Consider the following 27,914-nt stretch of genomic DNA (forward strand, 5'->3'; position numbering starts at 1 on the left):
ATGTTAAATATGTGATTGGACAATGTCATTACTTAATGATTTTTGGAATGGTATATTTGGAATGGTATATTTTTATGAAATAAATAAATATTGCTGTTTCTCCTTATAATTTTAACACCTAATGATTCAGTAATAAACAGTTACAAAGGAGCTTTAAAGGGCTTTTCAAAAGCTGAGTTATAATTACTATTTGGCAAGAAAGTGTGTGTTTTAGTCTTTTCTAATCATTTAAACAATGCTCTATACCTGCCAAAGTATTGTTTAAGTATTTCCCATTCACTTAAGTAGTTAATTAACTAGTAGTTATTAAAAAGTGGATATGCAAATTCCTTTAACTTTGTTCATCTTTGGATTTATTAGTAAACAAAATCTCTTATTGCCGTATTCAAGAAAATATTACTCATATAATTTTCTAATCTCCATTTTTAAGAGTTAAGTTCCTCATGCTAAGAAGCAGTTCAGTATAGATTAGATCGCTGCGTCTGTCAGAAACCAGACAGATGGAAAATATGAGCGTGACTTTAAGGTGTGTTTCAACAGGAAACTCTTTACGAAATCCAAGAGAGTAAAGGGAAGTTACCATCCCTATTCTGGAGAAGGCAAATTATTATTTAGTAATAAATTCTCTACCTGTTAAACGAAGAGCCTGGCACGTTTCCCTGAGAACTAACCCAAGGCAATCTCTAACGGCCTAGTTCATGTAACCTCTGCTTTGACTTGAAATAACAAGTGCCTTCCGGTGTTTTGCTGCCCAAATGTGAAGTCACTTTAACTGCAACATTATGATTGATTTCTCAACAGTTTTTTTAATGGACAAGGCTATAATGGTCTAAAATTTCTTCAAAAGAAACCAACCAAACAGAAACATTTAGATTGTAATGTCATCTTTATCCCTCAAACTTTTTCACATTTTCTCACAGCTACAATTGTTTTCCAGTAAAAAAATCTGAGGAGTATGGTATGCATCTTATCATCCATCTTTAACATTTTACCCCTAAATTAAATCCAGTGCAACTAATTGCTCTCAAAACTCACCTAATCTATAAATCTCTCAGTAGAAGTTGGACTTTATGACCTTTAGAAGACTTTTTTTTTTCCCAGATGGAAAATCCAGCTTCCAGCATTTCTGTTCACACAGGACGAGTCGCCATATTTATTAAACTCTGAAACCGTCCCAATACAGAACAAGCGATACACGGCCAACCATGTGAATTCATTACCCCACTCATTACTGCGCTCGTCTAATAACATTTCCAGGTCTCCTTTGAATCGGGGGCAGAGCAGATGTTGTGACAGGAAGTCACTAATGCAGTCCAGATGTGACGACAATACACCGCCTCCGACCCAGAAGGAAAACTGACAACACTGTGCGTGGTGACTGCAGACATGTGAGGCAAAAAATAGAAGAAAATCTAGCAGAGGTTGCAAAAAAATAATTACTTTGAAGTTATTTGAAGGTTTTTTTTTTAACCTTTTTATCTGCAAAATGAAACTTTTTATTAAACAAATCAAGAATACACTTAATAATTTATTGATACAGTGTATAGTTAAGGCAAAGTTGTTCTTAAATCATGCACTGAAATGAGAAAAGGGGCAAACACATTTCTGCCTCCTACTGTTCAAATTCTGTGTTGCACAATGTGAGAAGCAGAGCGGCTGTTTTATTCTGATAAGGTGTTGTATTTAACTGTTTTACAGACGCATAAAATAGTACATGTGAAAAGAAACACTTTTACCTGAGGGAAAACTTTTAAAGGTAACTGAATTTGAAACAATTTTACAGAGAATGATTAACTCTAAGAAGTTACAAAGCTAGAGAACAGGGAATTATAACCATAAAAAGCTGAAATTCTCTAAAGTTTCACCATGAATTACTTGTTTACATAATTTATACATATATATTTACATCATAAACGAACTGTTTGGGGTTCCAATAATCTGGTCTGCTGTTCGGCCCTCCAGAGGACTGAATCCCCTCTAAGTAACACGAGGGACCTGCCTGTTTGTGGTCCATTAAAGACTTTCACTGATCTTCGTCTTCTTCATCGTCTATTACGGCCATCTTCCTCCTCCGCTTCACGGGAGCAGAGAAATCCTCCGTGTCGGAATCTGCATCCTTATTTGTATCAACGTCCACGGCCTTGGAAGAATCATTTTCTGTAAAAGAACAATAAAATAAATAAAATAGGTGTGCGTTGCTCGAATGTTGCAGTTTGGACAAATTAAAGTAATTATATGGATTCTATTAATTGGTCTGATCAGAAGAGTAAAACGTGTTGCGTCAACATCTTCAGCCACTGTTTGGATTAAAACCACTCCAGTTGAATATACTGCACAGAAACACCAATACCTTTCTCCTCTTCATCATCATCATCATCGTCGTCCAATATCCTGTTTCTGCTTCTTTTGGTTGACATCTTGTCCTGGGATCTGTTGGATCAGAACAAAATGTGTGAAAATGAACAACATTCAAAAAACGTGTTTACTGAAAAATGTCGTCATGGCGATTAGATACCTCTCAGTTAGACTGTTTGCTTCACCAGCAGGAGCCGAGTCTGACACCAGACCTAAAACACAAAGCAACAGAATTAAAATCACTGACGTTCAGAGGAACGACAGACGACCTTAGAAAGAACGTGTAATGTTCTACTTCTTTGAAATTAGGAAGATTTTTCCTCTTTTATATAATAAACACCTCCAGCGGGGAGCTTTTACCTCTAACACTCTGGAGGGACGTTTATTTTGATGCAGTTTTTTTTATAGAGCCATTAAAGATCACTTAATCAGAATTGCTGCTTTAGATTTACCTTTGTTTTTAATCTGCCGCTTCTCCGGGGGAACAGAGTCAATTTGCAAAGTTATATTTAACTTTGTGGTTTTGTGCTGCAGCTTAAAGTTGATTTTCCTCAGCCACAACATGCGCCGTTAAATAAGACAAAGCAAACGGCTGTGGAGGTTTTTGTGTCGCGTTAGAAAGCTGAAATCAAACGGAGTCGAGGACGGATCCTCCATCTGTACCTGCACCCTCCACAGAGTGGCTCCTCCTGCTGCGTGCCAGCAGCAGAGCTCTCAGAGCCTGAGCTCTCTGTTCACTTGAGGCCTCTTCATCGCCGTCCTCTTCCTCCTCGGCCTGCTCCTGTGGTTCTGCTGGTGATTCTCTGGGCCCTCGTTGCTCCTCTGAGTGCTCAGGGTCGTCCTCTCCAGGGGTCAACGCTGCAGCCAGACTCCAAAGCTGCTCATCGCTGATGTATTCTGGAATCCTCCAGAAAGTTTCCTAATTACAAAAAAAAACAAAAAAAAGATAGAAGGAAAAAAAGATAGAAATGATGTGAAGCACATTTTTAAAAATGGACATACATTTCTAAATAAATTGCATTTATTTAATAATTGATATTATTTTTCAATGACTATAATACTTAAACAATTCATTTCTTTGGGAGCAGTTATAGATTTCGGGCTTTACTTGTGTCCCCATCAGGCTAAGCATTGTTTATTGATTTATTTTAGGTTTTCTAAAGATTTGTTTAAAGGAGTTCCAGATGGTGTTAAGGTGTTAAATCTTTCATTCTTCCAACAACACATAATTATGAAGTGACATTTAAAAATTTCCTGTCAACTTTAAACATTTTTTAACTAAAAAACACAGCAGACCGCTGGATCAACGCCCTGAGAAAACCCTGAATTTACTCATTTATTGATTTAAAAATATGTAAATATAAACTAATGTTGAATGAATGTATTTTTTAAATTAAAAAAATAAATATTAAAATAATTTATTTAGTTGTTATAACTTATTTACTTATGCATTAAAAAAAAGTAAAGCAGATAAACTAGAAAAATCCATCAATCCATTTCGGGGAGGAACTAATTCCTATTTCCAGCCATTATTGTGTAAGAAGCAAAATCATTATTGCAATTTAAATTTATTTACTGTATGACAACATAAATAACTGAAAATAAAACAAAAAAGAAACTACATAGTCACTGGCTGAAACAGTAACGTTTCTGATAATGGACGATGACTGTACATGTGGACCCACCTGTTCATTTTCAGGTGGCCTGATTCCCAGTTTGCCCAGCAGCTTCAGGAAGTTCCTGTTCTCCATGGCGTCTTCATTTGCCTCTGAGAAATAGGGAAGTGGAACCGGCTGGGACGGACCTGGGAGAAGAAAACAGGGCAGCAGCAGCAGCATTAAATAAATGAACTTTTTTTTTATGAATGCTGCAAGATTTAATGAGAACAATCCGTCTGAGTGACCAGTCATACTCACAGTCGTCTTTTCTATTCATGGCCGTCTTGCTTAAACTGTTCTGCAGCCACAACAGCGGTCCAGACAAACCTTTGATAAGACAAAATATGAGAATTCAGACGTCAGCTGAAGAAACAGAATGAATTTTCTATGCTACACTGATTTATTATATTATGTTTTAATCGTTACTTAAAGAAAAAAAAAAAACATTAAAAGTAAGAAAAACGATGGGCAGCTTTAATCTCACCTTCTTGCTGCAGAGCGTTTACCATGGACCTGATGTCTGCTCTGTGCTCTGCTGTCAGGTTAAAGTCTTGTCTCCTTTTTCTAACAGGTTGTGGTATTTTTCTCTCATTTTCATCTTCCTCACTATCCGCAGACTCATCATCTGTTTCACGTTCGTCGTCTTCATCTGCAAGGCCTTGAGTTAGCTCAGCCAAGAAGTCTTCCTCAGTCTGCAAAACAAATTAAGCATTTAATAACTAAATACATAACTGGACTTAAGGCTCACACAAACATTAATGTGTTGCACAGAAGATACGATCAGTGAGTTTCTGGTAGGTGATTTTTTTTTTTTTTTTTTTTATACCTTTAGAAAGCAGACCTGAGGAAACCTACCATGTCCTTTCCGGAGCTCTTCCCGGAGCTTTTCCCCTGAGAGCTGCGGCTTCTCTTCTTGTGAAGTTGGCGCCTCTCGGACACCAAGCCCATACTCAGCAGCTTGTCCACAACGCGTGCTCGAGAGCGCTTGGCCGTGAGCTTCTTCATGATGTTACCCAGAACATCTGTGTCAACACAAGCACTTTAAAATCATTCACCGGTCAAAGCCGAATCCCAGACAGGAGCCGCCACAGAAAACAGGCAGAGGGAAATCAAACAGTTTGCACAGTGATGACAACGAAGCCTCCAAATACCATCAGAGTCTCTGTACTCCTCAAACAGCATCTCCAGCTCCAGTTCCTGCTCCTCGGTCCACAGAACGATCTGAGTGCCCTTCCTTTAAAAAAAAAAATCATAAAAAAAGCTTTCTGATTTTTTCCACACACACTTTTTGATAGAAGTAAATCCGACTGCATACTTTTGTTTCTTCAGTTCTTTAGCACTGTCCACCAGACCCATGTGCACCAGCTGGGTCACCACCTGCCGCCGTGTGCGGTTGCTGTTGCTTAGTAACTGGATGACCGTCTCCACGATGTCTGGCACTGTGCGGAAACATTAACAGTCAGGGGTTAAAGTTCAGAGGTCAGCCTGCTCTGGTCATTTTCAAGACGACAACCCGAAAAAAAATAAAAATAAAAATGCTTAAACCTTCAGAGTCAAGATGCTCCATGTAGAGCCTTCGCAGCTCCTCTTCCTCCTCTTCAGTCCAAGATGGCTTCTTTCCCTCTCTGAAATATTTCATTGTAACGACAGATTACTCGCTAGATTAGGGATTAATAGTTGCATGAGATTAGACATACACTTTGTGAATGCAAACAAAGCAGAGCACACACCCATCTTTAGTGTAGCCTTCGGTCATCTCTCGCACGGCGCCCACGTTTTTCCAGAACAGCAGCTCAACGTAAGCCTTGTTGTTCTGAGCTGCCACTGCGAAGAAGCGCTTCAGCACAAACTTGGCAAAGGTCACCAGCTCCTGTGAAGGGAAAGGAGAAAAGATTAGAGACCAGTACATGATCTACGATGGGCTTCATGTCCAGGATTCCCAGAGATTCACTCCAGACTGAACTATGCAGAGGCTTCAGTCCTTTACATGAATTATATCTAATTTTAAAGCTCATCGTGGATTGATGGCTGATATTTCTGCAGCAGGAAAACTTCACAAGCTGAACATGGATGGATGGAAGGAAGGAAGAATAAGAACGGAAAAAAATGAAGGACACAAGGGAAAGATAAAAGGAAGAAAGGAAGGACATGACAGACAAAGGAAAGAATAATGTAAGGGAGTGGATAGTGAGGAAAGAAAAAGAAATGTAGGAAGAAGAGAAAACGTATGCATGAAGAAACAAAAAGAATTAAATGAAATTACTGCACCTTGTAAGCGTCTGCGGCAGGATCATTCAGGATCTTGTTGAAAAGGTGGAAGACTGACAGCTGGAAAAGCAGAGCGTCCATCTTGAGGTCGACGGCCAGGCGGTGCAGCATCCGAGCTACGCAGTGGTTTGTGTGAGGCGAGTTCTTCGAGTAGGATTTTAGGAGGAGAAGATACGAACGCACGATGCTGGGGTTGGCAAACCTGCAGCAGCAAACAGAAGAGGTGAAATCTTCTGACAAAGACCTTGAAATGTCTTTCTGAAGCCAAATAAAAAGACGCTCTGTGTGGGTTGGATGCACACATTGTCTCCTTTAGCTGAGCTTTAAGATGCCAGCTTGAGCCAGGCAGAGTAAATCAGGAATACTTTACTCCAGTAAGGAACTACTGTACTCTTGATGTTCACAAAATAAGGTTTTATTGGGGGTTTTTTTTAAGCAGATTGAAGGCAGCCTTAAACTCAGCGTAAAGAAGAAACTTTGATCCGTTGCTCACCTTTTGATAAAGTCTAGGATATTGAACTCTTTTTCAGAAAGCTGGACAGATTCTAGCTCCTCCTCTTCCAACTCTGCTCCTTCATCATCGTCCTCAGCAATCGTCTCAGGAAGAGGCCCTGATACACGAGAACAAAAATTAAAGGAAGAGTCCGGGTGAAAACGGGGGGTGAGCATGTCGTTAAAGGCTCACTTGGCAGGTTGGCCTGGAAGATCTGTTTAAGAAGATCCAGTTCTTCTTCTGGTTCAACGTCAGATGAGCCAAACACATCACCATCTGGCCATACTTCCCTGAACGAGGCAGGAAAATACACTCAGTTGCATAAATGGATGCCTTTCTGGTTGAAAAGAAAACGTGAATCATATTCTGATAATTAAGTCTGTTGCAATAATCAATTAATCACATAATAAATTAAAAAATGAGCTTGATAATTTCCACTCTGATGATTTAATATTTTTTGAAGGGCAATTTTGTTCACAGAAACTTCATAATACATTTTATTGAAGGCTTCTGTTGTTGTTTTTTACTGTGGATATTTAAAATATCTTGTAAAGAGTTTTTTTCTTTTTACAAAACTAAATTCTATTGATCTTTGAAAGCACAAACTTGCATCATTATGCTATTATCAATACAGCACTTCAAAAATCCTCTCTAAATAACCAAATTGTAACTTAATGCAATAATCATTGGAACAATTTATCGTCCAGCAAAATTTGTTATCGTGAAGGACGAACAGTTTATTTAGATTATTTGTCTTAGAAATGACAACTTGCTGCTTGTTTTTATGTCTCTTTAAAATGAAAAAAAAACTAGTTAAAGTTTGCTTCAAAGTTGTAGATCAGTTAATTGCAACACGGCTGGTGAAACATGACCCAAAATGTTTTTCCAGACCTGGCGGCCCGCAGCAGCGCCAGAGCTTCAGGTCCCAGTCGGGCCAGCAGAGCGTCCTGCACCCGAACCATGGCCTCAGTTCGCTGCTCCTCCAGAGGCGTTTCTGACGCAGCATCAAAAGGCACGATGCTTTCAGTCAACGATGCCGACAGCTAAAACCAGAGGACAAAAATTAGCTAACATGCTGAGAGGCTCATTTTGTCAGAAAACTGGATTTCAGATTAACGTTTGGCCACTGCTCCCCCTGGAGGCCAGTTCTGGCACCAACCTGAAACTCAGTCGCCCTCAGCTCTTCCTCAACAATCTTCCAAGTCTCCTCCAGCACTTCTGGACTCGACTCCTGAGCCGGCTGCTTCTTTTTACCTTGAGACTTCTTCCGCCTCACCTTCTTCCTCTGAAGACATGAAGGATGAAAACATTAACACCTCAAAGACGCTCCAAGCTATCCAGAAAACCACCAGGAGCAAAGAACAACTCACCTGAACGATTAAGTTCTTCCGGCCTTTGCAGAAGCGCTCCAGCATTCGTAAGAAGAGATGCGTTGATTCCACCAGGTCTTTGAGGTAGGACTGAGGCTGCTTGGTTTCGTCGTATTTCCTCAGCAAGGTCAGGAAAATCTCTCTGTACTCCATCAGGTAGAAGATGTTGCCTTTAAGAGGAGATTTCAGATATCAGTAAACAATAATATACAAAGCGAGGTTGAGAATGCTGCCAAGTTTTACAAATTTATTAATTTTGCTTTTTTTTCTAAAGTTTGAACTACCTTTAGACCACTGATTCACTCTAGACCACAAATTCACCTGACCCTGTCTTCTGTTTAGCACGATACTAAATGATAGCATGATACTAAATGATGGTATCATTTAGCATTTAGCACCTTTAAATGATGGTATCATTTAGCATTTAGCACCTAAATGCTAAATGATGGTATCATTTAGAATTTAACACCTAAATGCTAAATGATACCATCATTTAGTATCATGCTATCATTTAGTATCGTGCTAAATGCTAAATGCATTTAGGTGCTAAATGCTAAAAGCACCTAAATCTAGAAATTTCTAGAATCTTGAAATGCAAAGCTCTGATAATCAAACTTGTCTACGGTGAGATGATTGTGATTTTATTGCTAAATGATGGTATCATTTAGCATTTAGCACCTAAATGCTAAATTTAGAACCTAAAGACATCTTTAGCACTGTCTTTAGCACAGTCGATACCAAAGACGGTTGATGCATATTTCACACGTAGTAAAGTCTAAATTTACAGCAATTTTCTGCGATCTTGTGTTCAGAGTTCAGCCCAACTATGTCTAATTGTGCCGTCTTCCATAATAAATACTGAGCTTTACATTTGTTATTCATTCAAATTAACAGTCTTCACTGATTTTAAGATTTTCCTTGAACACAAAACCTAGAATAATTTATTTTTTATATAACATCCATAAACTCATATAACACATTATGCTGTCACTTGACTTTTAAACTAGGTTTTAGATGAGAAATAATATATTTATATTTGATTTATTTTATCGTGTTTATTTAATTTAAATACAATTGACAATAATGTATTATTTTAGCTGATGCTAATTTGATTAGATTTAGAAATATTTTAATAATTGTTCTTGTTTTATTTTGTTCCTATTCATATGTGCTACAATAAATCATAGAAAAATAATAGCATTTCATCTGGTCTACAATGACACGTTTACACATAATTCAGTCCATTTTAGCTTCTTATTTTGTTTTTTGCCAGAGTGGAAGCGCGCGTCTAATTTTTGTAAAGTACTCTGTGCCATACAAAGTTGTAAGAAAAGTACGCTGTATATAAATGTAAGTAGAAATGATCTATTGTGATTTTAAAAACGTGTGCTTGTACACTTGCCCTCCGAATTTGACTTATTTTTTATATAACATCTCACTTTTGATGACGTTAGAGCTCTGACGGATGCCTTCATCGGCAGAGCGGTCCATTTCGTTCACAGTTAGCAGAAGTTCCTGATACGCCTTCAGAGCGAGATGCATCCTAAAAACAACAAGAGGTTTGAACATGTGAGGAAAAAAGTCTGATTATCCGTCATGAATTCGTCCTTTCTGTGATCTGTCCAGCTGATTTTACCTGCGGGACCAGGATGTGGCCTCTTTGCGGTCCGTTAGCAACATTTCATAGTAATTGGTAATGTTGCGTTCAATGAAGTGAAACGTACGAACAGACACGGTCTCCGAGACGAGGTCGGCACAGAAACCGTTGCCACGGTTGAAGGCCATGAAGAAGCTGAGCGCCCAGAGGTAATAGGTCTCGTCGTGTTGCTGCGTTTGTTCGCGGATTAGACTTTCCTGGAATAGATACAAACATAAATAATAGAGTGAATCATCAAAATGTTTTATTTAAAATAAAGTAAAGCGAAAGTAAATATGTATATTTCTGTTCAGAAATCACAATATCTTCATGTTTTATTTGTAATTTAATTGTAGCAAAACAAAAAGAAGAGAATGCTGTGCTCTTAGTAAAACAACACTTCACTGTTAAAAAAACAGGTTTACAATAATCCTACACTTAAAAACAGAATGATAATAAACCTATGCTTTTTGAAAAAAAACTAGCTTGACAGTACATTTTTGTTAATATCACAATCTCTGACATTTTTGGTCAATTTCAATCCAGTTTTAATGCATAAATTGTCAATTTCCTAAATATACAAATAAGTAATAAAACAAAATAAACACTCTTACAGCAGATATTTTCATAGTGACTAAATACCAGAAAAAAAAAAAACCCAAAGACATAAGTGAGCAAAGAAATACATAAGACAGAAAGAACAACACATCTCTACTGTTCTCCAAACAAGTTAAAAGTTTCTCGGCTCACCACAGGTGTTGACTGTGTCACCATCATGTGGAAGTGAAACATGCATCTATGAAACATCTACAGGACGAGCGTCTCCTCACTGACCTTAACCAGGTACATGAGGCGGTTGTAGCAGTTCTCCAGGAAGTCCACGCAGAACTCCCGCAGGAAGAGCCGAACGTTTAGCGCCGAGCGCCGCTTGTCCCTGCAGTCCTGGGCCTGCCGGTTTCTCTTAGGGACTCGCCTCACCGCCTTTCCCAGGTCGTGAGTGTAACATTTGAACTGCACAATCAAAACCAAAGGCATGAGCTGCTGACTTCTCATCTCGTTGCAGAGGAGAGGGCTTGAATGGCTGATGACTCACATTGTTTAGATTTCGGTGATAGATCACGTCCTTCTCCCCGATCGCTTTCAGGCCTTGAACCACAAAAGATCCCCCGAAGCGAGAATGTCTGGAAGAAACAGCAACACAAAACTCACAACTCATGAAAAATATGTGCTGCAGTATATCTAAAGATCCTTGGAAGATGGGAAAAGAAGCCAAGGGTCTGGAAATTAAAGGTTTATTATAATCAGTGTCATGATCCTCAAAGATTTTATCACAAGTAAATAATATCCTGTGCTTTACCACCTGATGGTCGTCATGGAAAATACATTAACTAAGACTTAAAGATATGAATTATCGTTTCTGCACACAAGTAACTGATTGTGTTTAATGAATCTTAATGTTATTTCTACAAGTGCATAAAGATAAACCACAGTGTTTCTTAATAAATCATTATATTATCTGAAAGGGAATTAATGTCCATAAATTAATTTAAAAATGGAAACAAATCATGTACCTTCACTAACCATAATAATATATTTCAGGCCATTGATTTCCGGTTTTATTCCAGTCCTTAAAAGTCACAAAGCAAACATTGACAATGAAATGTTTGGTAAATGTCCTGAAAGGTCTTAAATGGAGGCAGAAGTTTTAAATCCAATTTAAAAGGAAGGGATCAGAAAGTTATTCCCACTGATGCATCAAAGGGTTTGATTCTAATCTGATTTATACTAAACTAATAATGAAGAGCATCAAATGTTTCACTCTCTTCATCTGGAGAATGAAGAAATAGAAAAGTTTTCAATTGAAATGCATTCAATAAAGCGGGGAAATAACCCGATCAACTCTCAGTCAGCACTGCAGGACGCTTTTCCTGCTGATCCATCAGCTTGTCTTTACCTGCTTCCCCTCTGCAGCGTGCGAGAGCGTCTCTCCGCCTGCTCCTTCTGCCTCAGCGCCTCCAGCTCCTCAGCGTCTCTCTGCTTCTCCTCAGCGGAGCGAGCGTGACCGGCGCTCACCAACGCTTCGGGAGTCTGACAAATTCAAACGCGTCACATTGAGCTCGTCTCTGCAGATCCGTGGATGAAAGGCGGAAAGGCTTTCGACGCCTCACCTGGTCTCTGAACATGAGGGAGATAATTTCCAGCACGTGCATGCTCCACTGCTGCTCGCTCTGAGCGGACGCCAGAAACTTGAGCAGGTCGTCAAAACCGCTCATGTGAACGGCCCACAACACCCGGTCATGCACGCCGGCGTCATCGTCCACCTTCTGTCAGCAGAGAGACGGCCACGAGTTAGAAAAGAGAGGAATGCGAGATAAAAGAGCGAAGGATCAGTTATCAGTCAAACCTTCTCTTCACAGGGATCTGCTGGCACATGGAGAACGTTTCTGACCAGCAGTAAAATCCTCTCGATCAGCAGGTTGTCCTCGTCCTGTCTTTGTTCCCAGTCCTGGATGAATGAAGGTGCAGCAGGACAAGCAGTGAAAACCATCACAAAACGGAACTGTCTCAGTATTGAAAACACACAAATGTTTGCATTTTGAAGCCTTGCCAGAGTTTTTAACCTTCCTCTAACTTTTTCTGCATTCTGCCAAGCTACAAATAGACGCTTCAGTGTATTTTATTGTGGTTTTATATATCAACTCAAAGCAGCACATGAATATGATTGATCTAAACCATTCCAGCTCTAACTGTATGTTTATGGTCGTTGTCCTCCTGGTAGGGGAACCAGCCTAATCCTGGATTTATCTCAGATTATTTTCCCATTAGATTAAAATTCTCCTTGTTTACTCTGTCGGTTTAAGAGGACAGTCATGTCTTGGTAGCATTAATTCTTGCTCTACCACATTATGGACCACATATCGCTTTGTGAAATGTTCAAAGCTTGGGGAGATGCACGTCTGCTGTGTTTCTTGGTTTTTGTGATGCTGTTTGTTCACGTTTGTCAAAAATAAATTAGACAAAAGTTGACTCTTCTTCCTTTTGAATGTTTGTTTCCGCTTTTCGGATTTTTATTTATATAAAAATAGAATATAATACGTTTTTCTTGAACTTCACAGATGTGCACTACTTTGTGATGGTCTTTTACACAAAATCCCCACAAAACCTCTGAAGTTTGTGGTTATTATGAGATAAAAATGGAGATTTTCAATTTGTATGAAAGGTTGTGCAAAAAATAAATAAATAAATTAATTAAAAATTAAAATCACTGCCTTACCAGTTGAAGTAGGTTGTACAAAGTCTCACTTAAAATCCCAAACACCTTCTCACTGGCAAAAGCCTTGAAACAGAAACAAAGTGCAAAAATATAGTAAAGACTAAAACCTAGGAATTCAAATTCCTGAGGTTTAATTAGAGGACAATGTACTCAAGAGTTTACAACACATTGTTATAAAAAATACCTCTTTATAGGCCTGCAAATGAGATGTGACCTGCATGAAGTGTTGCCTGAACACTGGATCATCTGGGATTTTACCAAAACACAGCATGGCAGGCTGGGTGAGGTTAACCATGAGCCTGAAACGAGACAACGGGACAAAAACCATTCTAACACCACATTTCTGTGCAAACCAATACACTGTAAACAAATATACATATTATCATACCAGTAAAGCTGTGTAAAGAGTCATACCTGATGCAGGCGTCAAACAAGGTCTTGTCTTGTCTGTACTGAACGATAATCGGTAGAAGATCGTTTTGAACAATCTGGCTGTCGCCGAGCTGCTGCCGAACATCACGAGTGTCGTCTTCATGACGTAAATACCGGATCAAGTCTTTAACGCTCTCTGTACCACAGGGGGAAAAGTTTAAGGAAAGCCGCTCGAAATCAGAGAATGCCCATTTTGTTAGATGTTTGAGTAAATGAGTTACTTGCCCAGACAGTCAGGCTCCTTGTGATAACTGTCTCCCTCTAGGTAACCCAGAGCGCTGCATGTTGCCAAAAGCTCACAGTTCATCCTGAATGGGTTTATGCACCATCAGCCAACCTGATGAATTCAGAAGCCTGGGTAGAAAAAAAAAGAACATCATGTTGTGTGTTTTATTCAAAGAGATTAATTTGTAACTAATAGTCAGCCTATTTCCCCTAAACTGGATCAATAAATGCATCAGTCAACATGCAGTCTGATGCATGAGTTTGAGTTTAATAACTCATTCAGGTTATTCTTTCCTTTTCTGACGGATTTCAAAGTGCTAATATCAAAAATACAAAAGCAAGAAATATTTTTCTCTACTTTATGTCGGTTATAACAATCTGAAAACTTCCTCTATTATAACTACAGAGCTGGATCGGATACATTCAGTTATTGTTTGTTGATTGGTACGTTACTGCCTTTTATAATTTTTTATTTAAAATAAACACATATTTGGAACATTAGGAATGTTTCTGCTCTGACTTGTGTTTAGGTAATGTTGTGCTGTTTTCTAAATGTACAATACCCTTTCTTATTATTATTTTTCTGTTATTGCATCCTTACCTTAGCTAAAATATTCATGATTACATTTACCTCCAACTTCCTGCTGATACGCCTGGTTTACTGAATTGGACAATAAAGGATTTTTCAGTTCTACGCGCTCCGTACATATGACTTAATTTACAGAAAAACCACGGAGCTAATTAATGAAGACATCAACAGCAAACTATCGTACGGCTATGGCTTCTATATAAAAATAAAACAGTAACATTTCACTTCTGCTGTTGTAAGGTGTGTTTAGAGAAGTTAGCTTGCAACGTAACAAATATGCCTCCAAAATAAAGTTAGTTATTTACACCCAATCGAAAAAAATAACATACCAAGAACTTATTTCGGATGTTAGTCTTCTCCAGAGTTTGAATTTATCACCAGTCAGTGGATAAGTTTGAAGTTTCCTCCGGTTGTAAAGTTATTATCGACCTGTTCTGTTGTTTCTCTAATCGGACACAAGTTCCGCGCCAACACAGAGAGCGAAAACTGAGAGAGCGGAAGTGGAGCCACGTCACTTTGTCTGTGTTTCTGTGCCCTGAGTTTGGTATTTCAGGCACCGCGGGCATTCTGTGACACATTAAAATATATAAAGTTTGATGACCGTATTTAAAATAGCTTGATTAAACTAGATAACAGTCTGACTCTTCACGTCTGAAAGCGCCGCAATTTTATTTACTATAGAGTTATGTTTACTTTGATGTAATTTTTTCTCCTTATCAGTTTTATTCGAGGGAAAAATAGGCTAACCTCAAGATTTTTTAAAAATGAGACGATTTTATTGTTGAACACCTGTTTGTTATATTAACACAAGAAAAAAACGGACATACATTTAATTAATTGTGAACATTTCTAATTTTGATTATTTTTTGGAGTTTTACTTTGAACCTGACGTCATGGATCTCCGTCTGAAACAGTGGCGGTGTTTTTATGGATGGCGCCCTGGGCAAGCGGTTTCCCTTCACGTCCCCCATTCCAAACCACACATCAACTCCACCCATCTAGCCCATCATTCACACAACAGGAAAAATATTTAGATTACGCATGTTCAAAACTGAAATGCTGGTGGTAATATATATTTCTAAATATGTTAAAGTTATGACCCAAAATCACAAAAAATCCTTATAAATAGGCTTTGCCATAAGTGTTCAACAACTTATCTGAATGTTCTAATGTTTTTAGTGCTTGAAATAAGAAACAGTTGATTAATTTGTAATATTCCTTTTTCACCCTGCTCTCTAAATGCTCTTTTACTCTGTCTCATGGATATTAAAAAAACACAGTAAAATAGCAGATATTGTAAAAGTGTTCAAGGAGACAAACGACAAACATTTGTTCCAGTTATATTTATTTGCACATTCATATTCTTTCGTTATTCGTGCCAGAGTCACACATCATTGAAAAGCACATTCTGCAGAAGTCTAGTCGGACATAGTTTCAGTGTCAGCATGTTTTCTTTCAGTCTTGCGTGTTCATGAACTAATCCACATTATTGAACAGTGAGAGGATAGCAAAGCTTCTAAAACAAAAGCCAACGGTTTTAAATAATCTCCGTCTGTGTTTTAAGGTGTGTCGGCCAGAGGGCAGTGTCAGCAGGTTTGTTACTATAAGGCATACATAACTCCAGCTACAAAACATCTCCTATCTAAGCCACCCGTTTCAGTCAGTACTTCACTTCACTGCTGTAAATGCACGGTTGTCCAGTTTTCCACAGGACTGAACTGTAAATCAAGGCCTCGAGTGGTACAGTAGTAAAGTGGATTTGAACAACTCATCAATCGCTTCCATAGCACCAAAGTGACTCTGTCCAAAGGGATTCATCCAACGCGGCACCTATGCTGGGACAGCACATTGCTAGACAATGACACACAGCCTAACTAAAGGAAATGAAAACTAAATTTGCCAGAATTGTTATTTTCTACTCTTTTCACTTTATTTTGTTCCTATGATGGGACGGCATCAGTCATCACAGTTTACATTTACTCGTCCTTGTTGGATTTTCCCGAGTCGCTCTCCTTCTCCCTCCTGGATTCCTTCACCACCTGGTGAAGAAAGCACACATTTTAGAAATAAGGATTTTCAGAATTTAATCATCAGACTATGACATAAATCCTTCTACCTCTCCGTCTCTAGTCTCCACGGTCTTTATCACCACAGTTTTTTTGCCTTGAGTGTCCGGAGCTCTTTCATAGTCTGTAAAGACAGTCAGACCCAAGAGCGACATAAAGCTGCTGTCATAAAGTGAAGAGCCCGCTGCACTGAGCCCCATTGAAAACCCCAAGATTATTCCACCAAATAGTGATTTCTGAACTCTTCCTGAGTTTAAACATTAGTTTTGTTGTTTCTAAATGAATCTGGGCTTGTTTCCTTTGCATTATTTGAGCTCTGAAAGCGCTGCATCTTCTTTGTCATTTTCTGCAAATAAATACTCAATTTTTGCTTGGAATTTCAGAGACATGTTGTCAGTAGTTCACAGAATAAAAGAACAATGTTTATTTTACTCAAACATAAACCTATAAAGAGTAAAATAAGAGAAACTGATCATTTTAAGTGGACTCTTTATTTTGTTCCAGGGCTGTACATAGGCTGTAAGAATTTACATTTAGATAGAGCTTTGCAGCAAAGACATAAACTGATAAGTTGAAGAACAAACCACCAATCACACACAGACCTGATAAATTACAAAGAAGCTGATTAGAGTAAGAAAATGGGTTTTAAATAAATGGGTTAGAAAAAACAGTTTAAGTTTGCCCAATGTAGTTTGATTTCCTGATTTAATCCTTGAAGTAGTGGGGCAGGAAATCTTCCTTCTGAGATGAATAAACAGCTGCTTTGAAAACAATAAAACTAATTAATGAATACAAAGCTATGCAAACTTGAGCTTAAAAACGTTGCCATCATTTTATAATTTCAGTTTCAAAGAAATGCATATTTTTGAAATACTTTTTTTTCTGATCCCAAAATAACTTGCATCTAAACAAGAAATTAGTCCCGATTAGATTTCAACTGTTAATCTAATCTAGTTTGAAGAGAGAAAAACGTCTTACCTCGATCACCAAAGTGGTTGCTCATACCGATATTGAGGATTGGAACAGAAATCCTGGGAGGTACAATTTTTTTATTATTATACAACATACAGTAAATGTTGAATATTGTGCCCATAATTAAGATATGAAAGGTGTTCAGCTCCACCTGCTCTCCTCTCCTTCCAGCAGCTTACGGTAAGTGGCAATCTCAATGTCCAGGGCCATTTTGACGTTAAGCAGGTCCTGGTACTCCCGCAGGTGGCGCGCCATCTCCTCCTTCAGGTGGCGGATCTCATCCTCCAGCCTGCCTACATTGTCCTGGTAGTTGCCGATCTCAATGCCAAACTGGTCCTCCATTTCACGCATCTGCCTGAGCAAAGCTTCGTTCTGGAAACAGAGAAGAGGAGAAGCGACTTTAAGCATTTAAAAAAAAAAAAAAGGAATAATGAATTTGCACACCCATTTGCAAGAAACCAGATTTGCTCTTACTGTGTTCTTCAAGGCGTCAATTTCACAGCTTAGAGCCTGAATCTGCCTCCTGGACTCATTGGCGTCCTGCTTGGCCTGCCTCAGAGCATCAGTGTTGCGCTTTGCAGACTCAGTCAAGTCTGCAAACTGCCAGAAAAAAACAAAATAAATTATGCACACAAACCTACCCTGGAGAAACACGAAATACTACCAAGTATTTTTATTCTAACTTCAAGTGAAAATGTTTTAGTTCACTTAAAATAGGACAAGCCTAACTTACAAGTAACTTTTCTGCAACATATTCTTTTAGTCAGTAATTCCTTAATATTGATGAAATAGTAATATTTCCACTGGCAGATCATTTCACTTATAACATGGGGAAAATGTCTGGTCATAAGTGAAATAATCTTCTTTTTTTTTAACAATAATAAGCAATTAATGACTTAAAACAAGTTCCTGTATCTTGTTGAGACTTCACTTCTGTTATTTTGTCTTATTTCAAGTTTACTAAGATATCTGCACTACAAACTAGACTAAAAATACTTAATACAGTGTAAACTAATGAGCGTTTCAGTGTATATGTCGGTGTGTGTACCCCACCTTGGACTTGTACCACTCCTCAGACTCCTGCATGTTCTTCATGGCGATGGTTTCATACTGCGCCCTGATGTCCCTCAGAGCGCCGGTCAGGTCCGGCCTGGAGCTGCTGTCCACCTCCATCTTCAGCTGATGGGTTTGGACACTCACTTGCACATCTTGAATCTCCTGCAAGGGAAGCATTCAATACAAGTGGATTCAGGCACAAATCAGTGTTGATTTCTGCATCAATGTCACCAACGGCAAACATCTGCAACATCGCACACGGCCATTTGCAAAACATCTTTGAATTCAGAACATCTTATCAGAAACAGCCACGACTAAACCAAAATTAACATATTATATATTACTTAATTTGATGGATGGCAGATTGATTTCTACAATACAAAACACAAAGAATCCCATTTTTCAAACTTCCTTTTAAAGCATCCATAGACACAGTAAAATGATTCAGTCCAGGCATGATTAGATATCTCAACCTGAGATGATCCTAATATCCTAATATCATTGAAAAATAATTTTGTGAGTGTTTTTTTTTTTTACAAACAGAACAAAGAATTCTTAATCTCAAATTCTTTTTTTTGCTGTAGAATAACTGACCAACATCTCAAACAGCTTTTAAAAATCGAGAAATAACCCTTTAAAATAAAATAACGTAATCATTTAATGTGAATCAGACACTAAACTCAGTCATCATCATTCACCTCTGGGAACAGAAATGTGTTCAAGCGTTAAATGTGAACGTTACCACCGGGGGGCGCTGATTCCCACTGACTAAACATTATGTGCTTTTGAATTTTTGTATAAAAATACAAAATGCTAATTTTGAATACTTGCATTTTATCTTTGCTGTTGTCAAAAGCAGAAATTATTATTATTTTCAATTCAGTGAAAGCAGACATTATCTAGTAGAGAGAAATACAAAATGACCAAGTTGTTCATTTATAAAACTTGCTCCTAATTCTGCCTGTAGGAGGCGCTGTGTCTTCTGAAACAGCGACGTGTACTTTTTCAACACAAATGCAGGAACAAAAGCACATAAAATTAACATATGTCTGAACGTTTGAAAAGTCTGGACGCAGAAAAGTATTTTTTTTGTCAAGTTGCTGCATGTTTTTATTGCATTGTGTCAAAAATGTTCACCTCTAGTTTATATGTGACATCACAGGTTGAAGCAAACAAACACAAGGTGAGTTGTGGAAGGAATGTGGTAATATGAAACAGCTTCAGAAACCTAATTTTCAATTTCTAAGCAATAAAAAAGGACATTACCACACGCTTTTTATGCACTAAGACAGAAAAATTCACCAAAAAACTGAACTGAAGTTTCACTTACTTTAAACTTATAAGTATTTTCTACTTCAAGTTGATTATATAGTGTCTTGGGTAGTAACAGTCCAGTTCTGGCAAATATTTTAAATAGTTAATTTAGAGTTTAATTAGAAATTAGTGTAACTTGGAATAATGTTTATTTGTTTGTACTACGAGATTGCACAAATACCATAAAGTAAGTACTTTTCTACAGTGGATCAGAAGAAGCGTCACTTACTTCATCATGGAGTTTCTTCAGGAATTCAATCTCATCCATGAGAGATTCAATCTTCCTCTCCAGCTCCAGACGAGACAACGTAGCATCATCCACATCCTGGTTGTTCCAGAAGAAAAAAGCAACTTAATTTTTTTTTTTGCTGTACTATTAGATTGTGGATGTTTTTAAATCATTAATGTGCGTGGTGTATCAGAAGTCTCTTACTTGATACTGACCTTTAATATTATGAAAGTGCTTGAATTTATTTACCGTAGTCTTTATAAAAATATTTTACTTCCATACCCATATTTTTAAAAGGCAGTTCTTAAGTTATTTGTTCCCTTTTTGATCCTGATGCAGTGCTTCAGGATCAAATCCGTATTCAGAGGAAATACGGATTTCGTCTGAATCCGGATTTGAATTCATAATTACGTACTATGTTAGACATCTCCCTGTCATATAATTGTGAAGTTAGCATGGAAGTGTTGGAGATGGAACATGCTGCAGGAGAGATGAACCCTGGAAAGAATACAATAATCCTCGTCGAGTGACCTCTGTGTTTACCTTGCGGAAGGCAACCAGATTACTTTCAGCGTCCGCCCTCTTCTGGGCTTCTTCCTCCAACCTGCGAGCAGAAAAAAAATATAAAAATCATTCAAAACATTAAATAGATTCCTCCAGGGCCCTAAAATCTCTTTGTACTTTCTTTTTCAAGGACGAGAAAGTGGTATAAAAGCTTTTTGGCTGTGTGAACCTTCCTGTCAAAGGTGGTGCCAGGGCATCAGATGGCAAACAGCTTCCTGGATCAATCTGGTAATTCACGGCCCTGCTAAAAGCATTTTGGGAGCGCGCCCACTGGGACCACCAGGTGCTTTGTTCAACTAACGCGGCTTGTCTGCAGTTCACTAAGGTCAGATCCACAAACCAAATTATACACACACTCGTTGTTGTCTGGAATCCCAAAAGATTACTTCAATTTCTGTAATAGTGCAAATAATTATGTTATAAAATTATAGTGCTATTATCCAAAGTCCATGTTAAATTAAATGAAAGAGGAAGTGTTTCATTCAATTTCACACTCATCCAATTATGGCAATGGTCCTGCAGTCCAGAGCATCTGAGGAGGTTTCTTTCATTTTCTGACTTATTAGGAGTGTGTGTGTCGAGGTGTAGAGGTGGACATAAAGTATTAGCCGGCCCTCTGCTCTCATCTTTTATTCATGCTGTGCTTCACGGGGCCGTTTTTGTCCTAATGGGCTGTCTGGCACCATCCCAACAGAAGGACACTGGAACACAACTAATGGAGTTATTGAGTCACATTGATTTTTTTCCTGACGCTATTCTTTCTGAACCCCATTCTTTTTTTCTTTTTTTACCTTAGTCTTGTCTCCTTTCCCTTTTTCTTCTTGCCCCTTCCTGTCCCTCAGCCGGCCCCACCCTGTGACCAGTCCCTCTGCCCTCAGCCACTCCACAACACCGAGTTTAGATCTGGTAAAATTTAGAGCTGCACAAATCACCACCATCGCAATATGAGCAAAACCTCCATGTCAAAGGATGTGACAATCGGTTTGCGACTACATTTTAAGCATTATGCATTTAAGATTCTGCAGGCTATTCATATATCTGGCTTGCTGGATGGTGTTTCATTGCCCTTGGATTGATTTTGCTGAGATGCTAAATTCCTCATAGCAAACCTGGAAAATCATGATAATAGAAAAGAGAGCTAAGATTGAGGAAAATGTGGGTTTGTTGAAACTGAATAAATCATCAAAATTGAATATTTTACTAAAAATATACAACTTGAGTCATTTAAGCAAATGCTATCCCTAAGAAAACTGAATTATATTACTATTGTTTTCAATCATATTTTCATCGTGCATGGCTGCAGTCTGCGCTCCTCATGCGCTGCAGCGTCCTGCTGCAGGTTGCTGCCAGAGCGCCACGCCCTAAAACACCAACAGCAAAGCGCTCTCTATCTATTTGTGGCGTCTGTTTGTCTCCTAAACGCTCACAGAAACCCAATGTTTGCGGTGGTGGCAGCATAATGCTGTGGGATGCAGCGGTCTGTCGGTGTGCGTCACGTTCATACCAACCTCTGCTTGAGCAGGGACACGTCTTCGGCCAGGTTGTCCCTCTCCAGCTGGTACTGGTCCCTCTCCTTGCCGACTGCGTCCAGCTGGCGCCTCAGCTCCCTCAGCTCCTCCTGGAACATCTCGGAGGCCCGGTTGGGCTGACCGTGCTGGTACTGACCCTTGAACTGGTTCAGCTCCTGCATCAGGGCCCCGTTCTGCTGCTCCAGGTAGCGCACCTTCTCGATGAAGCTGGCGAAGCGGTCGTTAAGCTCCTGCAGCTCGGCCTTCTCGTTGCTGCGCGTGGCCAGGAACTCCTGGTTGATGGCCTCGGCCAGGGTGAAGTCCACCTTGTCGTAGGAGAGGCGCGGGGCCTGGGGGACGGGACGGGACCGCTGTTGGTGGTAGGTGGTGGAGCGGGCGGCCACCGCGGGCGAAGCCGACCGGCCGTAGCGGCCTCCAGACATGGGAAGACGAGAGGAAACGGGAGAGTAGGAGGACAGGGAGATGGGGTGAGGGCTTCCAAAGGTGCGCCTGTAGGAGGTGGAGGTCACAGAAGAGTGGCTCATGGTTGCGCTGGTTCTCTCTGCCGCAGAGAAAGGAGGAAGAAGTGGAGGCTCTGAGATGCTCCTGAAGCAACAGGACATCAGACTGAGGAGAGCTGAAGGTTTTTATGCCCTCACCCCTCCCTCAGCTGTCCTCACCCCACCCACATCAAGCCTTCCTCTCTCCATCCCTCATTACCATGCATGCTTTGGCCACTCCCTGCCCTCGCAGACAGGACCTGCCTCTCTCCTTCCTGCTGCTGCAAACTAGATCTTTATCAACACTTCTCCATCCATTTCATCAGATAATTTTGCTCTAAGCCAGATTTAACTTTGTCTTTTCCTTGCATCACATATTGATTCCTTCATTGTCACTTGTCCAGCTGATTAACTGGTTAGTTTGATCTTTTTTTCCCCAACATATACATATGCACTCATTGCTTAATGCCTGGCAATAAGGGATTTGAAATCCTAACCTGTACTGATTCTCCTGGAGGCTTTTATTTGATTCTTTTTTCCTCCCCGTCCATTTGTCTCCCTGCCTCTCGCCTCTGTGTCGGTCTCTCCTTTTACAGTAATGGAATACTTTATTGATATTCCGGCCGTCTGGGTCGGCGCCATGACTCTGCAGTTATTTTACGCCTTTGGAAAAAGCTCCATGTCCAGTAATCCCAGTCATGATTGGCGTTTTCAGGCCATTAAGTCCATTTGCGCGCGGGGTCGGCTGTGGGTTTCTAGTTCAATGAGTTCATGTCGGGGCAGGATGCGAGGACGACACCAGGACCAGGCGGTGGCTGCTGTCATTACAAGTTTACACACTCAGTGACATTGAACAAACCAGTTTTAGGTAAGCAAGGTGCCTTGCAAAAGTATTCAAACCTTTCAGCTTCTCCACATTTTATTGAGCTAAAATCAGAAACTTAAAGTGTTTTATTAGGATTTTATGAGATGTGCCAGCAGAAAATGTCACCTTTATTTGAATCTCTCCGTCTGAGACGATTCCTCTGTGCTGGATTTGATTATTTATTCTGCAAAATGAACTTAGTTCATTTAAAACCGGGTCTGCATCCGGTGGCCCTAAAGGCACAGGCAGTGTTTTAGCTCCTCCCAAGTGACTCTACGGAGCAAATATTAAATAGAAACAAGCAATTATGATCATAGTAGCAGTAATAGAAAAGGAGAGATGAATCAACATGAATATATGTTTAATATCAATATTAATCCTCTATGGATTAATATTGATATTCGATATTAATATTGCTATCACGGCAAATAACCCATATTTTTACTAATATTATATATATTTTTCTACTCTTTGGATACTGTGGAAAAACGAATTTAACATGGCCGACACCCTTTTCTCCTGAAACACATTTATTTATTTATTTTGAAGTTGATAGAAGTATAAAATAACCAACATAAACAAGGAATGCAAAAGATGCATATTTTTGTACAATAATCTTAACATGTTTGAAAACATGAGTAAATGATCAGATAGAAATAAAGATGAACATGAGCTTAGAAAAAAGACTAATATCAGAGGTACTGATCTATCAGACAGATATCAGATAGATCAGATATCTATCTGTGATAGATATCTGATCTATCACACATAGATCGGATAATGATCTATCTATGATAGATCAGATAACGCTGATCTATCACACCTCCCTAAGAAAAGGGACTTTTATGAGTTCCTTTTGTATGTTTTTATGCAATATTGTTTTTTTTGTTTTTTTTTTTTTACAGTAGCAATAGCAAAATGTGTATAAATCAAATTTAATTTGGACAATCATTTTTTTCCAAATTGTTCATTCTACTGTTACAATAATTGTCTAAATGTGTCTTGGTCTGCTGTTGCTACAAACATAATATATAACAGGTAATAAAGTGCCTCTTATATATAGTGTGTTGTATTGTATATTATTTTATATCATCCTATTGTGTTATTGTTTTATTATAATAGTAGAACAAAACCAAAATAGATATTATACATTTAATACTTATGATGTAAGTTTTGTGAACCTAGACAAGTTTTATTTTGGAGGGAGAGCAAAACTTCCTCTTTGGATTAAAAAGGTGATTGTTAAAGCAGCAAGCTAAATGTTTTCATTTGACTGTGTTGGTCATCTATTTAAATAAAACACAGTTATGAAATAAAGAAACTATGAAATATATACATGAATAAATCTTGATATAAATAAAAAATAAAACTGCGACTGTCAAAATAATTTCCCCATAAAAAATATATATATATTTGTACATGTTTTGTTTTTCATGGGGACATGTATTTGTCTGAGAGTATTTGTTAACTAATAACAAATATCAATTTATGACAATATTTATTTAATTATGAATGAAACACGGTCCATGTAGAAGTCTACGTCCCAGTAGAGTTCAGAACCAAACTCTTAGAAAAACTTCTGTTGGAAAACGGAAGTCGGACCCGACCAGGTCAGGCAGGACTGATCGCCCTAATGGACCCATAACCCGCCTTCCTGTGGAGATACAGCCACTGAAATAAAGACTGCAGAGAGTCCGACTCCACCATCACTTTCTTCCCTGTTCCAGAGCAGAGTTTCTGCAGGTCTGTAACTGCCTCTGTTTCCAAATGTTTCTTCAAAATTACCCTTTAATCATTAATATTTCCCCCTTGACACCTGAGAATGAGGCGTCTCTTCTCCTTCCTTTAAGAGTGCATTACTTAAAAACCCAGTGGGAACTTGTAAACCATGCTAGTATTGTTTATTCATGAGACTTGATGGTCACACTAATAAAGTCATTTGCACTAGAACAGAGAGTTTAAAATGATTCACTGATGATTTTACTGAATGTTCGTTATTTACAACCATGTGAAGCATGAATGTAGAGGACTGATTTCACATTTGCTCACCTTTCAGAGTGAGATGGGGTTTTTTTTTGCAGACAGTCTTAGCTGATGTCATACAGAGCATGCTCCGTGTCGACTGGGTGTGGCGATTTCCTCCCTTTGTGTCCCAATTGATGCTTCATGCTGTCCTATTTCCAAACATAACATATTCACATGTAAGCACATTTGGATGATTGTTATTGTAAAGTTGCAATTTTGCAATTTAATTTAAAACCTGGTTTCATCTCTGTCCATGAGGTCCCATGGTCTTATTCTGTCTAACTCCAACACATGCATGCACACTTCTCTCCCTCCTGCATGGCAGTCACAGCCCACGTCTGTTTCTCTGTCTAACAAATGGCCTGTTAGACATTGCTCTGTAATCTAATCAACCTGCTTTATGATCAGCAACTCTCTCCTTTCCTTCGCTCCCCCTCCGACTCATCTGTCTGTGCAGGGCAGAACCTCACTTCCTCCATCCTGCCTATAAAGCGTCTCTGATGGGTTTTTCATCATTGTTAAGGCCATTTGAGTTTCCATGTGCTTGTTTAGCAGTCCACACTCCAGGAACATAAACTTACATGCTGGCAAAAGAACACAAAATAACCCAGTGGTTTGTGTCACTAACACCAACCCCGGCCAGATGCCACCATTAGCAAATGATCCCCCTGCTTCTCTTGGAAACCCCACAGGAGCCAGGAATCCAATTCAGGTAATTTGACACGGACGGGTGAAATATCTGTTATTATTTCAATACACTGAACAGTGTGTGTGTGTGTTAGGTTTTATATAGAAACAGAAATGTAGATACATCAGTCACATGGTAAAGTAAGACAAAAGGAAGATTTTATTATGGGGCAATGATGACACTAAATATTCCTCTGTAATAATGGATTGGGAGTCGTCTCCAAAGGAAGATCACATCTGCTTAAGCATCAGTGACGATGCATAAATTTTGCATGATTTCTAGACCATTTTTCAAATATGAAGACTCTTTAAAGGTATTTGTTGAACACCGTGTGGTTTTGTTCCCACTTTGTTTCATGACTTTTTTTTGTTGCATTTCTTTAACTCTTTCGTTTTTCTTTTACTCTTTTCCATTTTCCTAGTTTGTTGATGCAATCCTAGTCATAATACATTTATTATATACATGTTTGTCCTGCTAATTTAAGACTTTTCTTAAGACTAACATTAAGTTTCTTAAATGAGCGCAAAATTCAGTGCAAACTAATTTAAATAAGCTTTATCATTCTGAAGATTTCTAACCAGAATCGTACCAGAGTTTTGTTGAAACCACATGGCTTCTTCCCAACAAACTGTTTTTCCAAATACTAGTGAGTGAATTTCTATATATGAGAATACACAATTCCCAATCTGGATAGAGGAAATTCACAAGATATTCAAACTTGTGTATCCAGTTCTCTTTAATCAAATTCAATATATTTTGATAGAAAAGTTCAAACATTTCTTTAAGTCAGTGTTTCTCAAACCTTTTCAGGTCAAGAACCACTTAACCCATTTAAAAACACTCATGGACCACCTAACCTGAAATTACCTCCTGCAATAACACAAGGTCTTAACATACACAACCTGAAATTAAAATATTAGTCGCTTAACTCATTGTCTTGGTTCCTCCTAATGAGAAGGGTGGGGCTGTTTTGTAAATGTGAGTGGCCATTATAAAACCACATGAACACGTCTACTCTGGTCATTTAGTTATTGACAGATTCTGAAAGTGTGGACTCTACGCTTTCCAATGATAGAAAACACATGGAAATAATAAATTAAATAAGAGCTATTTACTACAAGTATTGTGTGCACCAATGATATTTAGGTCTATTTGTAAAGGTCAGCAAAATAAAATTAAAATAGATTTGCCTTGCGTTAAAAAACAAACATTGTTTTCAGCCAGTAAATAGTACAACATAAATAATTTTACTTTTTGGTGTTAAGATGCAGTTGGTCAGTGTGGGGCTCAGCTCAAGTTAATTTCTTCACCGTCATATCGCATTCAGCACAGCCACAGACCGAGATCTGCATGCATGTAAGCATGCTACGTGTCGTAATAGTGTTCAAAAACAAACAAAGGTTCTGCAACTCACCCTTATAAACTTAAGGCTTCACTATCTTCAGGTTTTCTTTTTAGTGACCCGGTCTTAACCCGTTTGTCCATTACTGTGTTTTGCTAAGCTATGAATACTTTAGCTGTGTCACAGATGTCACACAGATATCAAGCAATTTGACATCTATGATGTCAAATCGTGAAGGTTTCTGCAGGGCTGGGGACAGATGAAGGTAATTACATCCCTTTCAGATCTGTTGCCAGGGAGTGGCGAGCTGCAAAAGTCGCTCAGATTAATGAGCGCTTCCGGGGAGATGTCCTCTATCTGACTCATCTCAAATTTGGCCGCTGCAGAAACCCGACATTTTCCAAAAGTAAATCAAATAACAACAGAACAACAGATTTTAAGTTTTTCCTCTGTGCTCCAGCTTGCCCTGTTATTAATGACGGCGG

The 27,914-nt window shown here is 38.8% G+C and overlaps 2 protein-coding genes across 12 annotated transcripts; both read right to left on the minus strand.

The window, feature by feature from the left end:
• Nucleotides 1–1,435: 1,435 nt before the first annotated feature.
• On the minus strand, nucleotides 1,436–14,805 carry timeless (timeless circadian clock). Of its 2 annotated transcripts, XM_044122465.1 has the most exons (30): nucleotides 14,630–14,805; nucleotides 13,712–13,840; nucleotides 13,469–13,622; nucleotides 13,239–13,353; nucleotides 13,055–13,117; nucleotides 12,185–12,286; nucleotides 11,949–12,104; nucleotides 11,735–11,868; nucleotides 10,874–10,961; nucleotides 10,615–10,791; nucleotides 9,781–9,998; nucleotides 9,584–9,687; nucleotides 8,145–8,314; nucleotides 7,934–8,059; nucleotides 7,666–7,817; nucleotides 6,967–7,064; nucleotides 6,775–6,892; nucleotides 6,282–6,483; nucleotides 5,744–5,883; nucleotides 5,559–5,638; nucleotides 5,329–5,452; nucleotides 5,165–5,247; nucleotides 4,869–5,035; nucleotides 4,498–4,705; nucleotides 4,272–4,340; nucleotides 4,041–4,159; nucleotides 3,019–3,274; nucleotides 2,516–2,567; nucleotides 2,351–2,430; nucleotides 1,442–2,157 (listed from the first exon to the last, which is right to left on the minus strand). In XM_044122465.1, the coding sequence occupies exons 2-30, from the start codon at nucleotides 13,791–13,793 to the stop codon at nucleotides 2,024–2,026; spliced, it is 3,771 nt and encodes a 1,256-aa protein (XP_043978400.1). In that variant the 5' UTR covers nucleotides 13,794–13,840; nucleotides 14,630–14,805; the 3' UTR covers nucleotides 1,442–2,023. The 2 variants fall into 2 exon arrangements, with proteins under 2 accessions (XP_043978401.1, XP_043978400.1); XM_044122466.1 differs by lacking the exon at nucleotides 14,630–14,805 and having other exon boundaries at nucleotides 1,436–2,157; nucleotides 13,712–13,809.
• Nucleotides 14,806–15,628: 823 nt separating this feature from the next.
• Nucleotides 15,629–27,586, minus strand: prph (peripherin). 10 transcript variants are annotated; one of them, XM_044122469.1, is made up of 12 exons: nucleotides 27,502–27,586; nucleotides 25,635–25,749; nucleotides 25,424–25,543; nucleotides 22,010–22,571; nucleotides 20,481–20,541; nucleotides 19,938–20,033; nucleotides 18,392–18,556; nucleotides 17,813–17,938; nucleotides 17,490–17,710; nucleotides 17,345–17,397; nucleotides 16,417–16,490; nucleotides 15,629–16,339 (listed from the first exon to the last, which is right to left on the minus strand). In XM_044122469.1, the coding sequence occupies exons 3-12, from the start codon at nucleotides 25,482–25,484 to the stop codon at nucleotides 16,277–16,279; spliced, it is 1,482 nt and encodes a 493-aa protein (XP_043978404.1). In that variant the 5' UTR covers nucleotides 25,485–25,543; nucleotides 25,635–25,749; nucleotides 27,502–27,586; the 3' UTR covers nucleotides 15,629–16,276. The 10 variants fall into 10 exon arrangements, 9 of the variants coding, with proteins under 9 accessions (XP_043978404.1, XP_043978403.1, XP_043978405.1 ...); XM_044122468.1 differs by lacking the exons at nucleotides 25,424–25,543; nucleotides 25,635–25,749 and adding an exon at nucleotides 23,007–23,327 and having other exon boundaries at nucleotides 27,502–27,584; XM_044122470.1 differs by lacking the exon at nucleotides 25,635–25,749 and having other exon boundaries at nucleotides 25,424–25,548; nucleotides 27,502–27,579.
• Nucleotides 27,587–27,914: the final 328 nt, after the last annotated feature.

Source organism: Gambusia affinis, linkage group LG07, assembly GCF_019740435.1.
Source record: "Gambusia affinis linkage group LG07, SWU_Gaff_1.0, whole genome shotgun sequence".
Lineage (NCBI taxonomy): Eukaryota > Metazoa > Chordata > Actinopteri > Cyprinodontiformes > Poeciliidae > Gambusia > Gambusia affinis.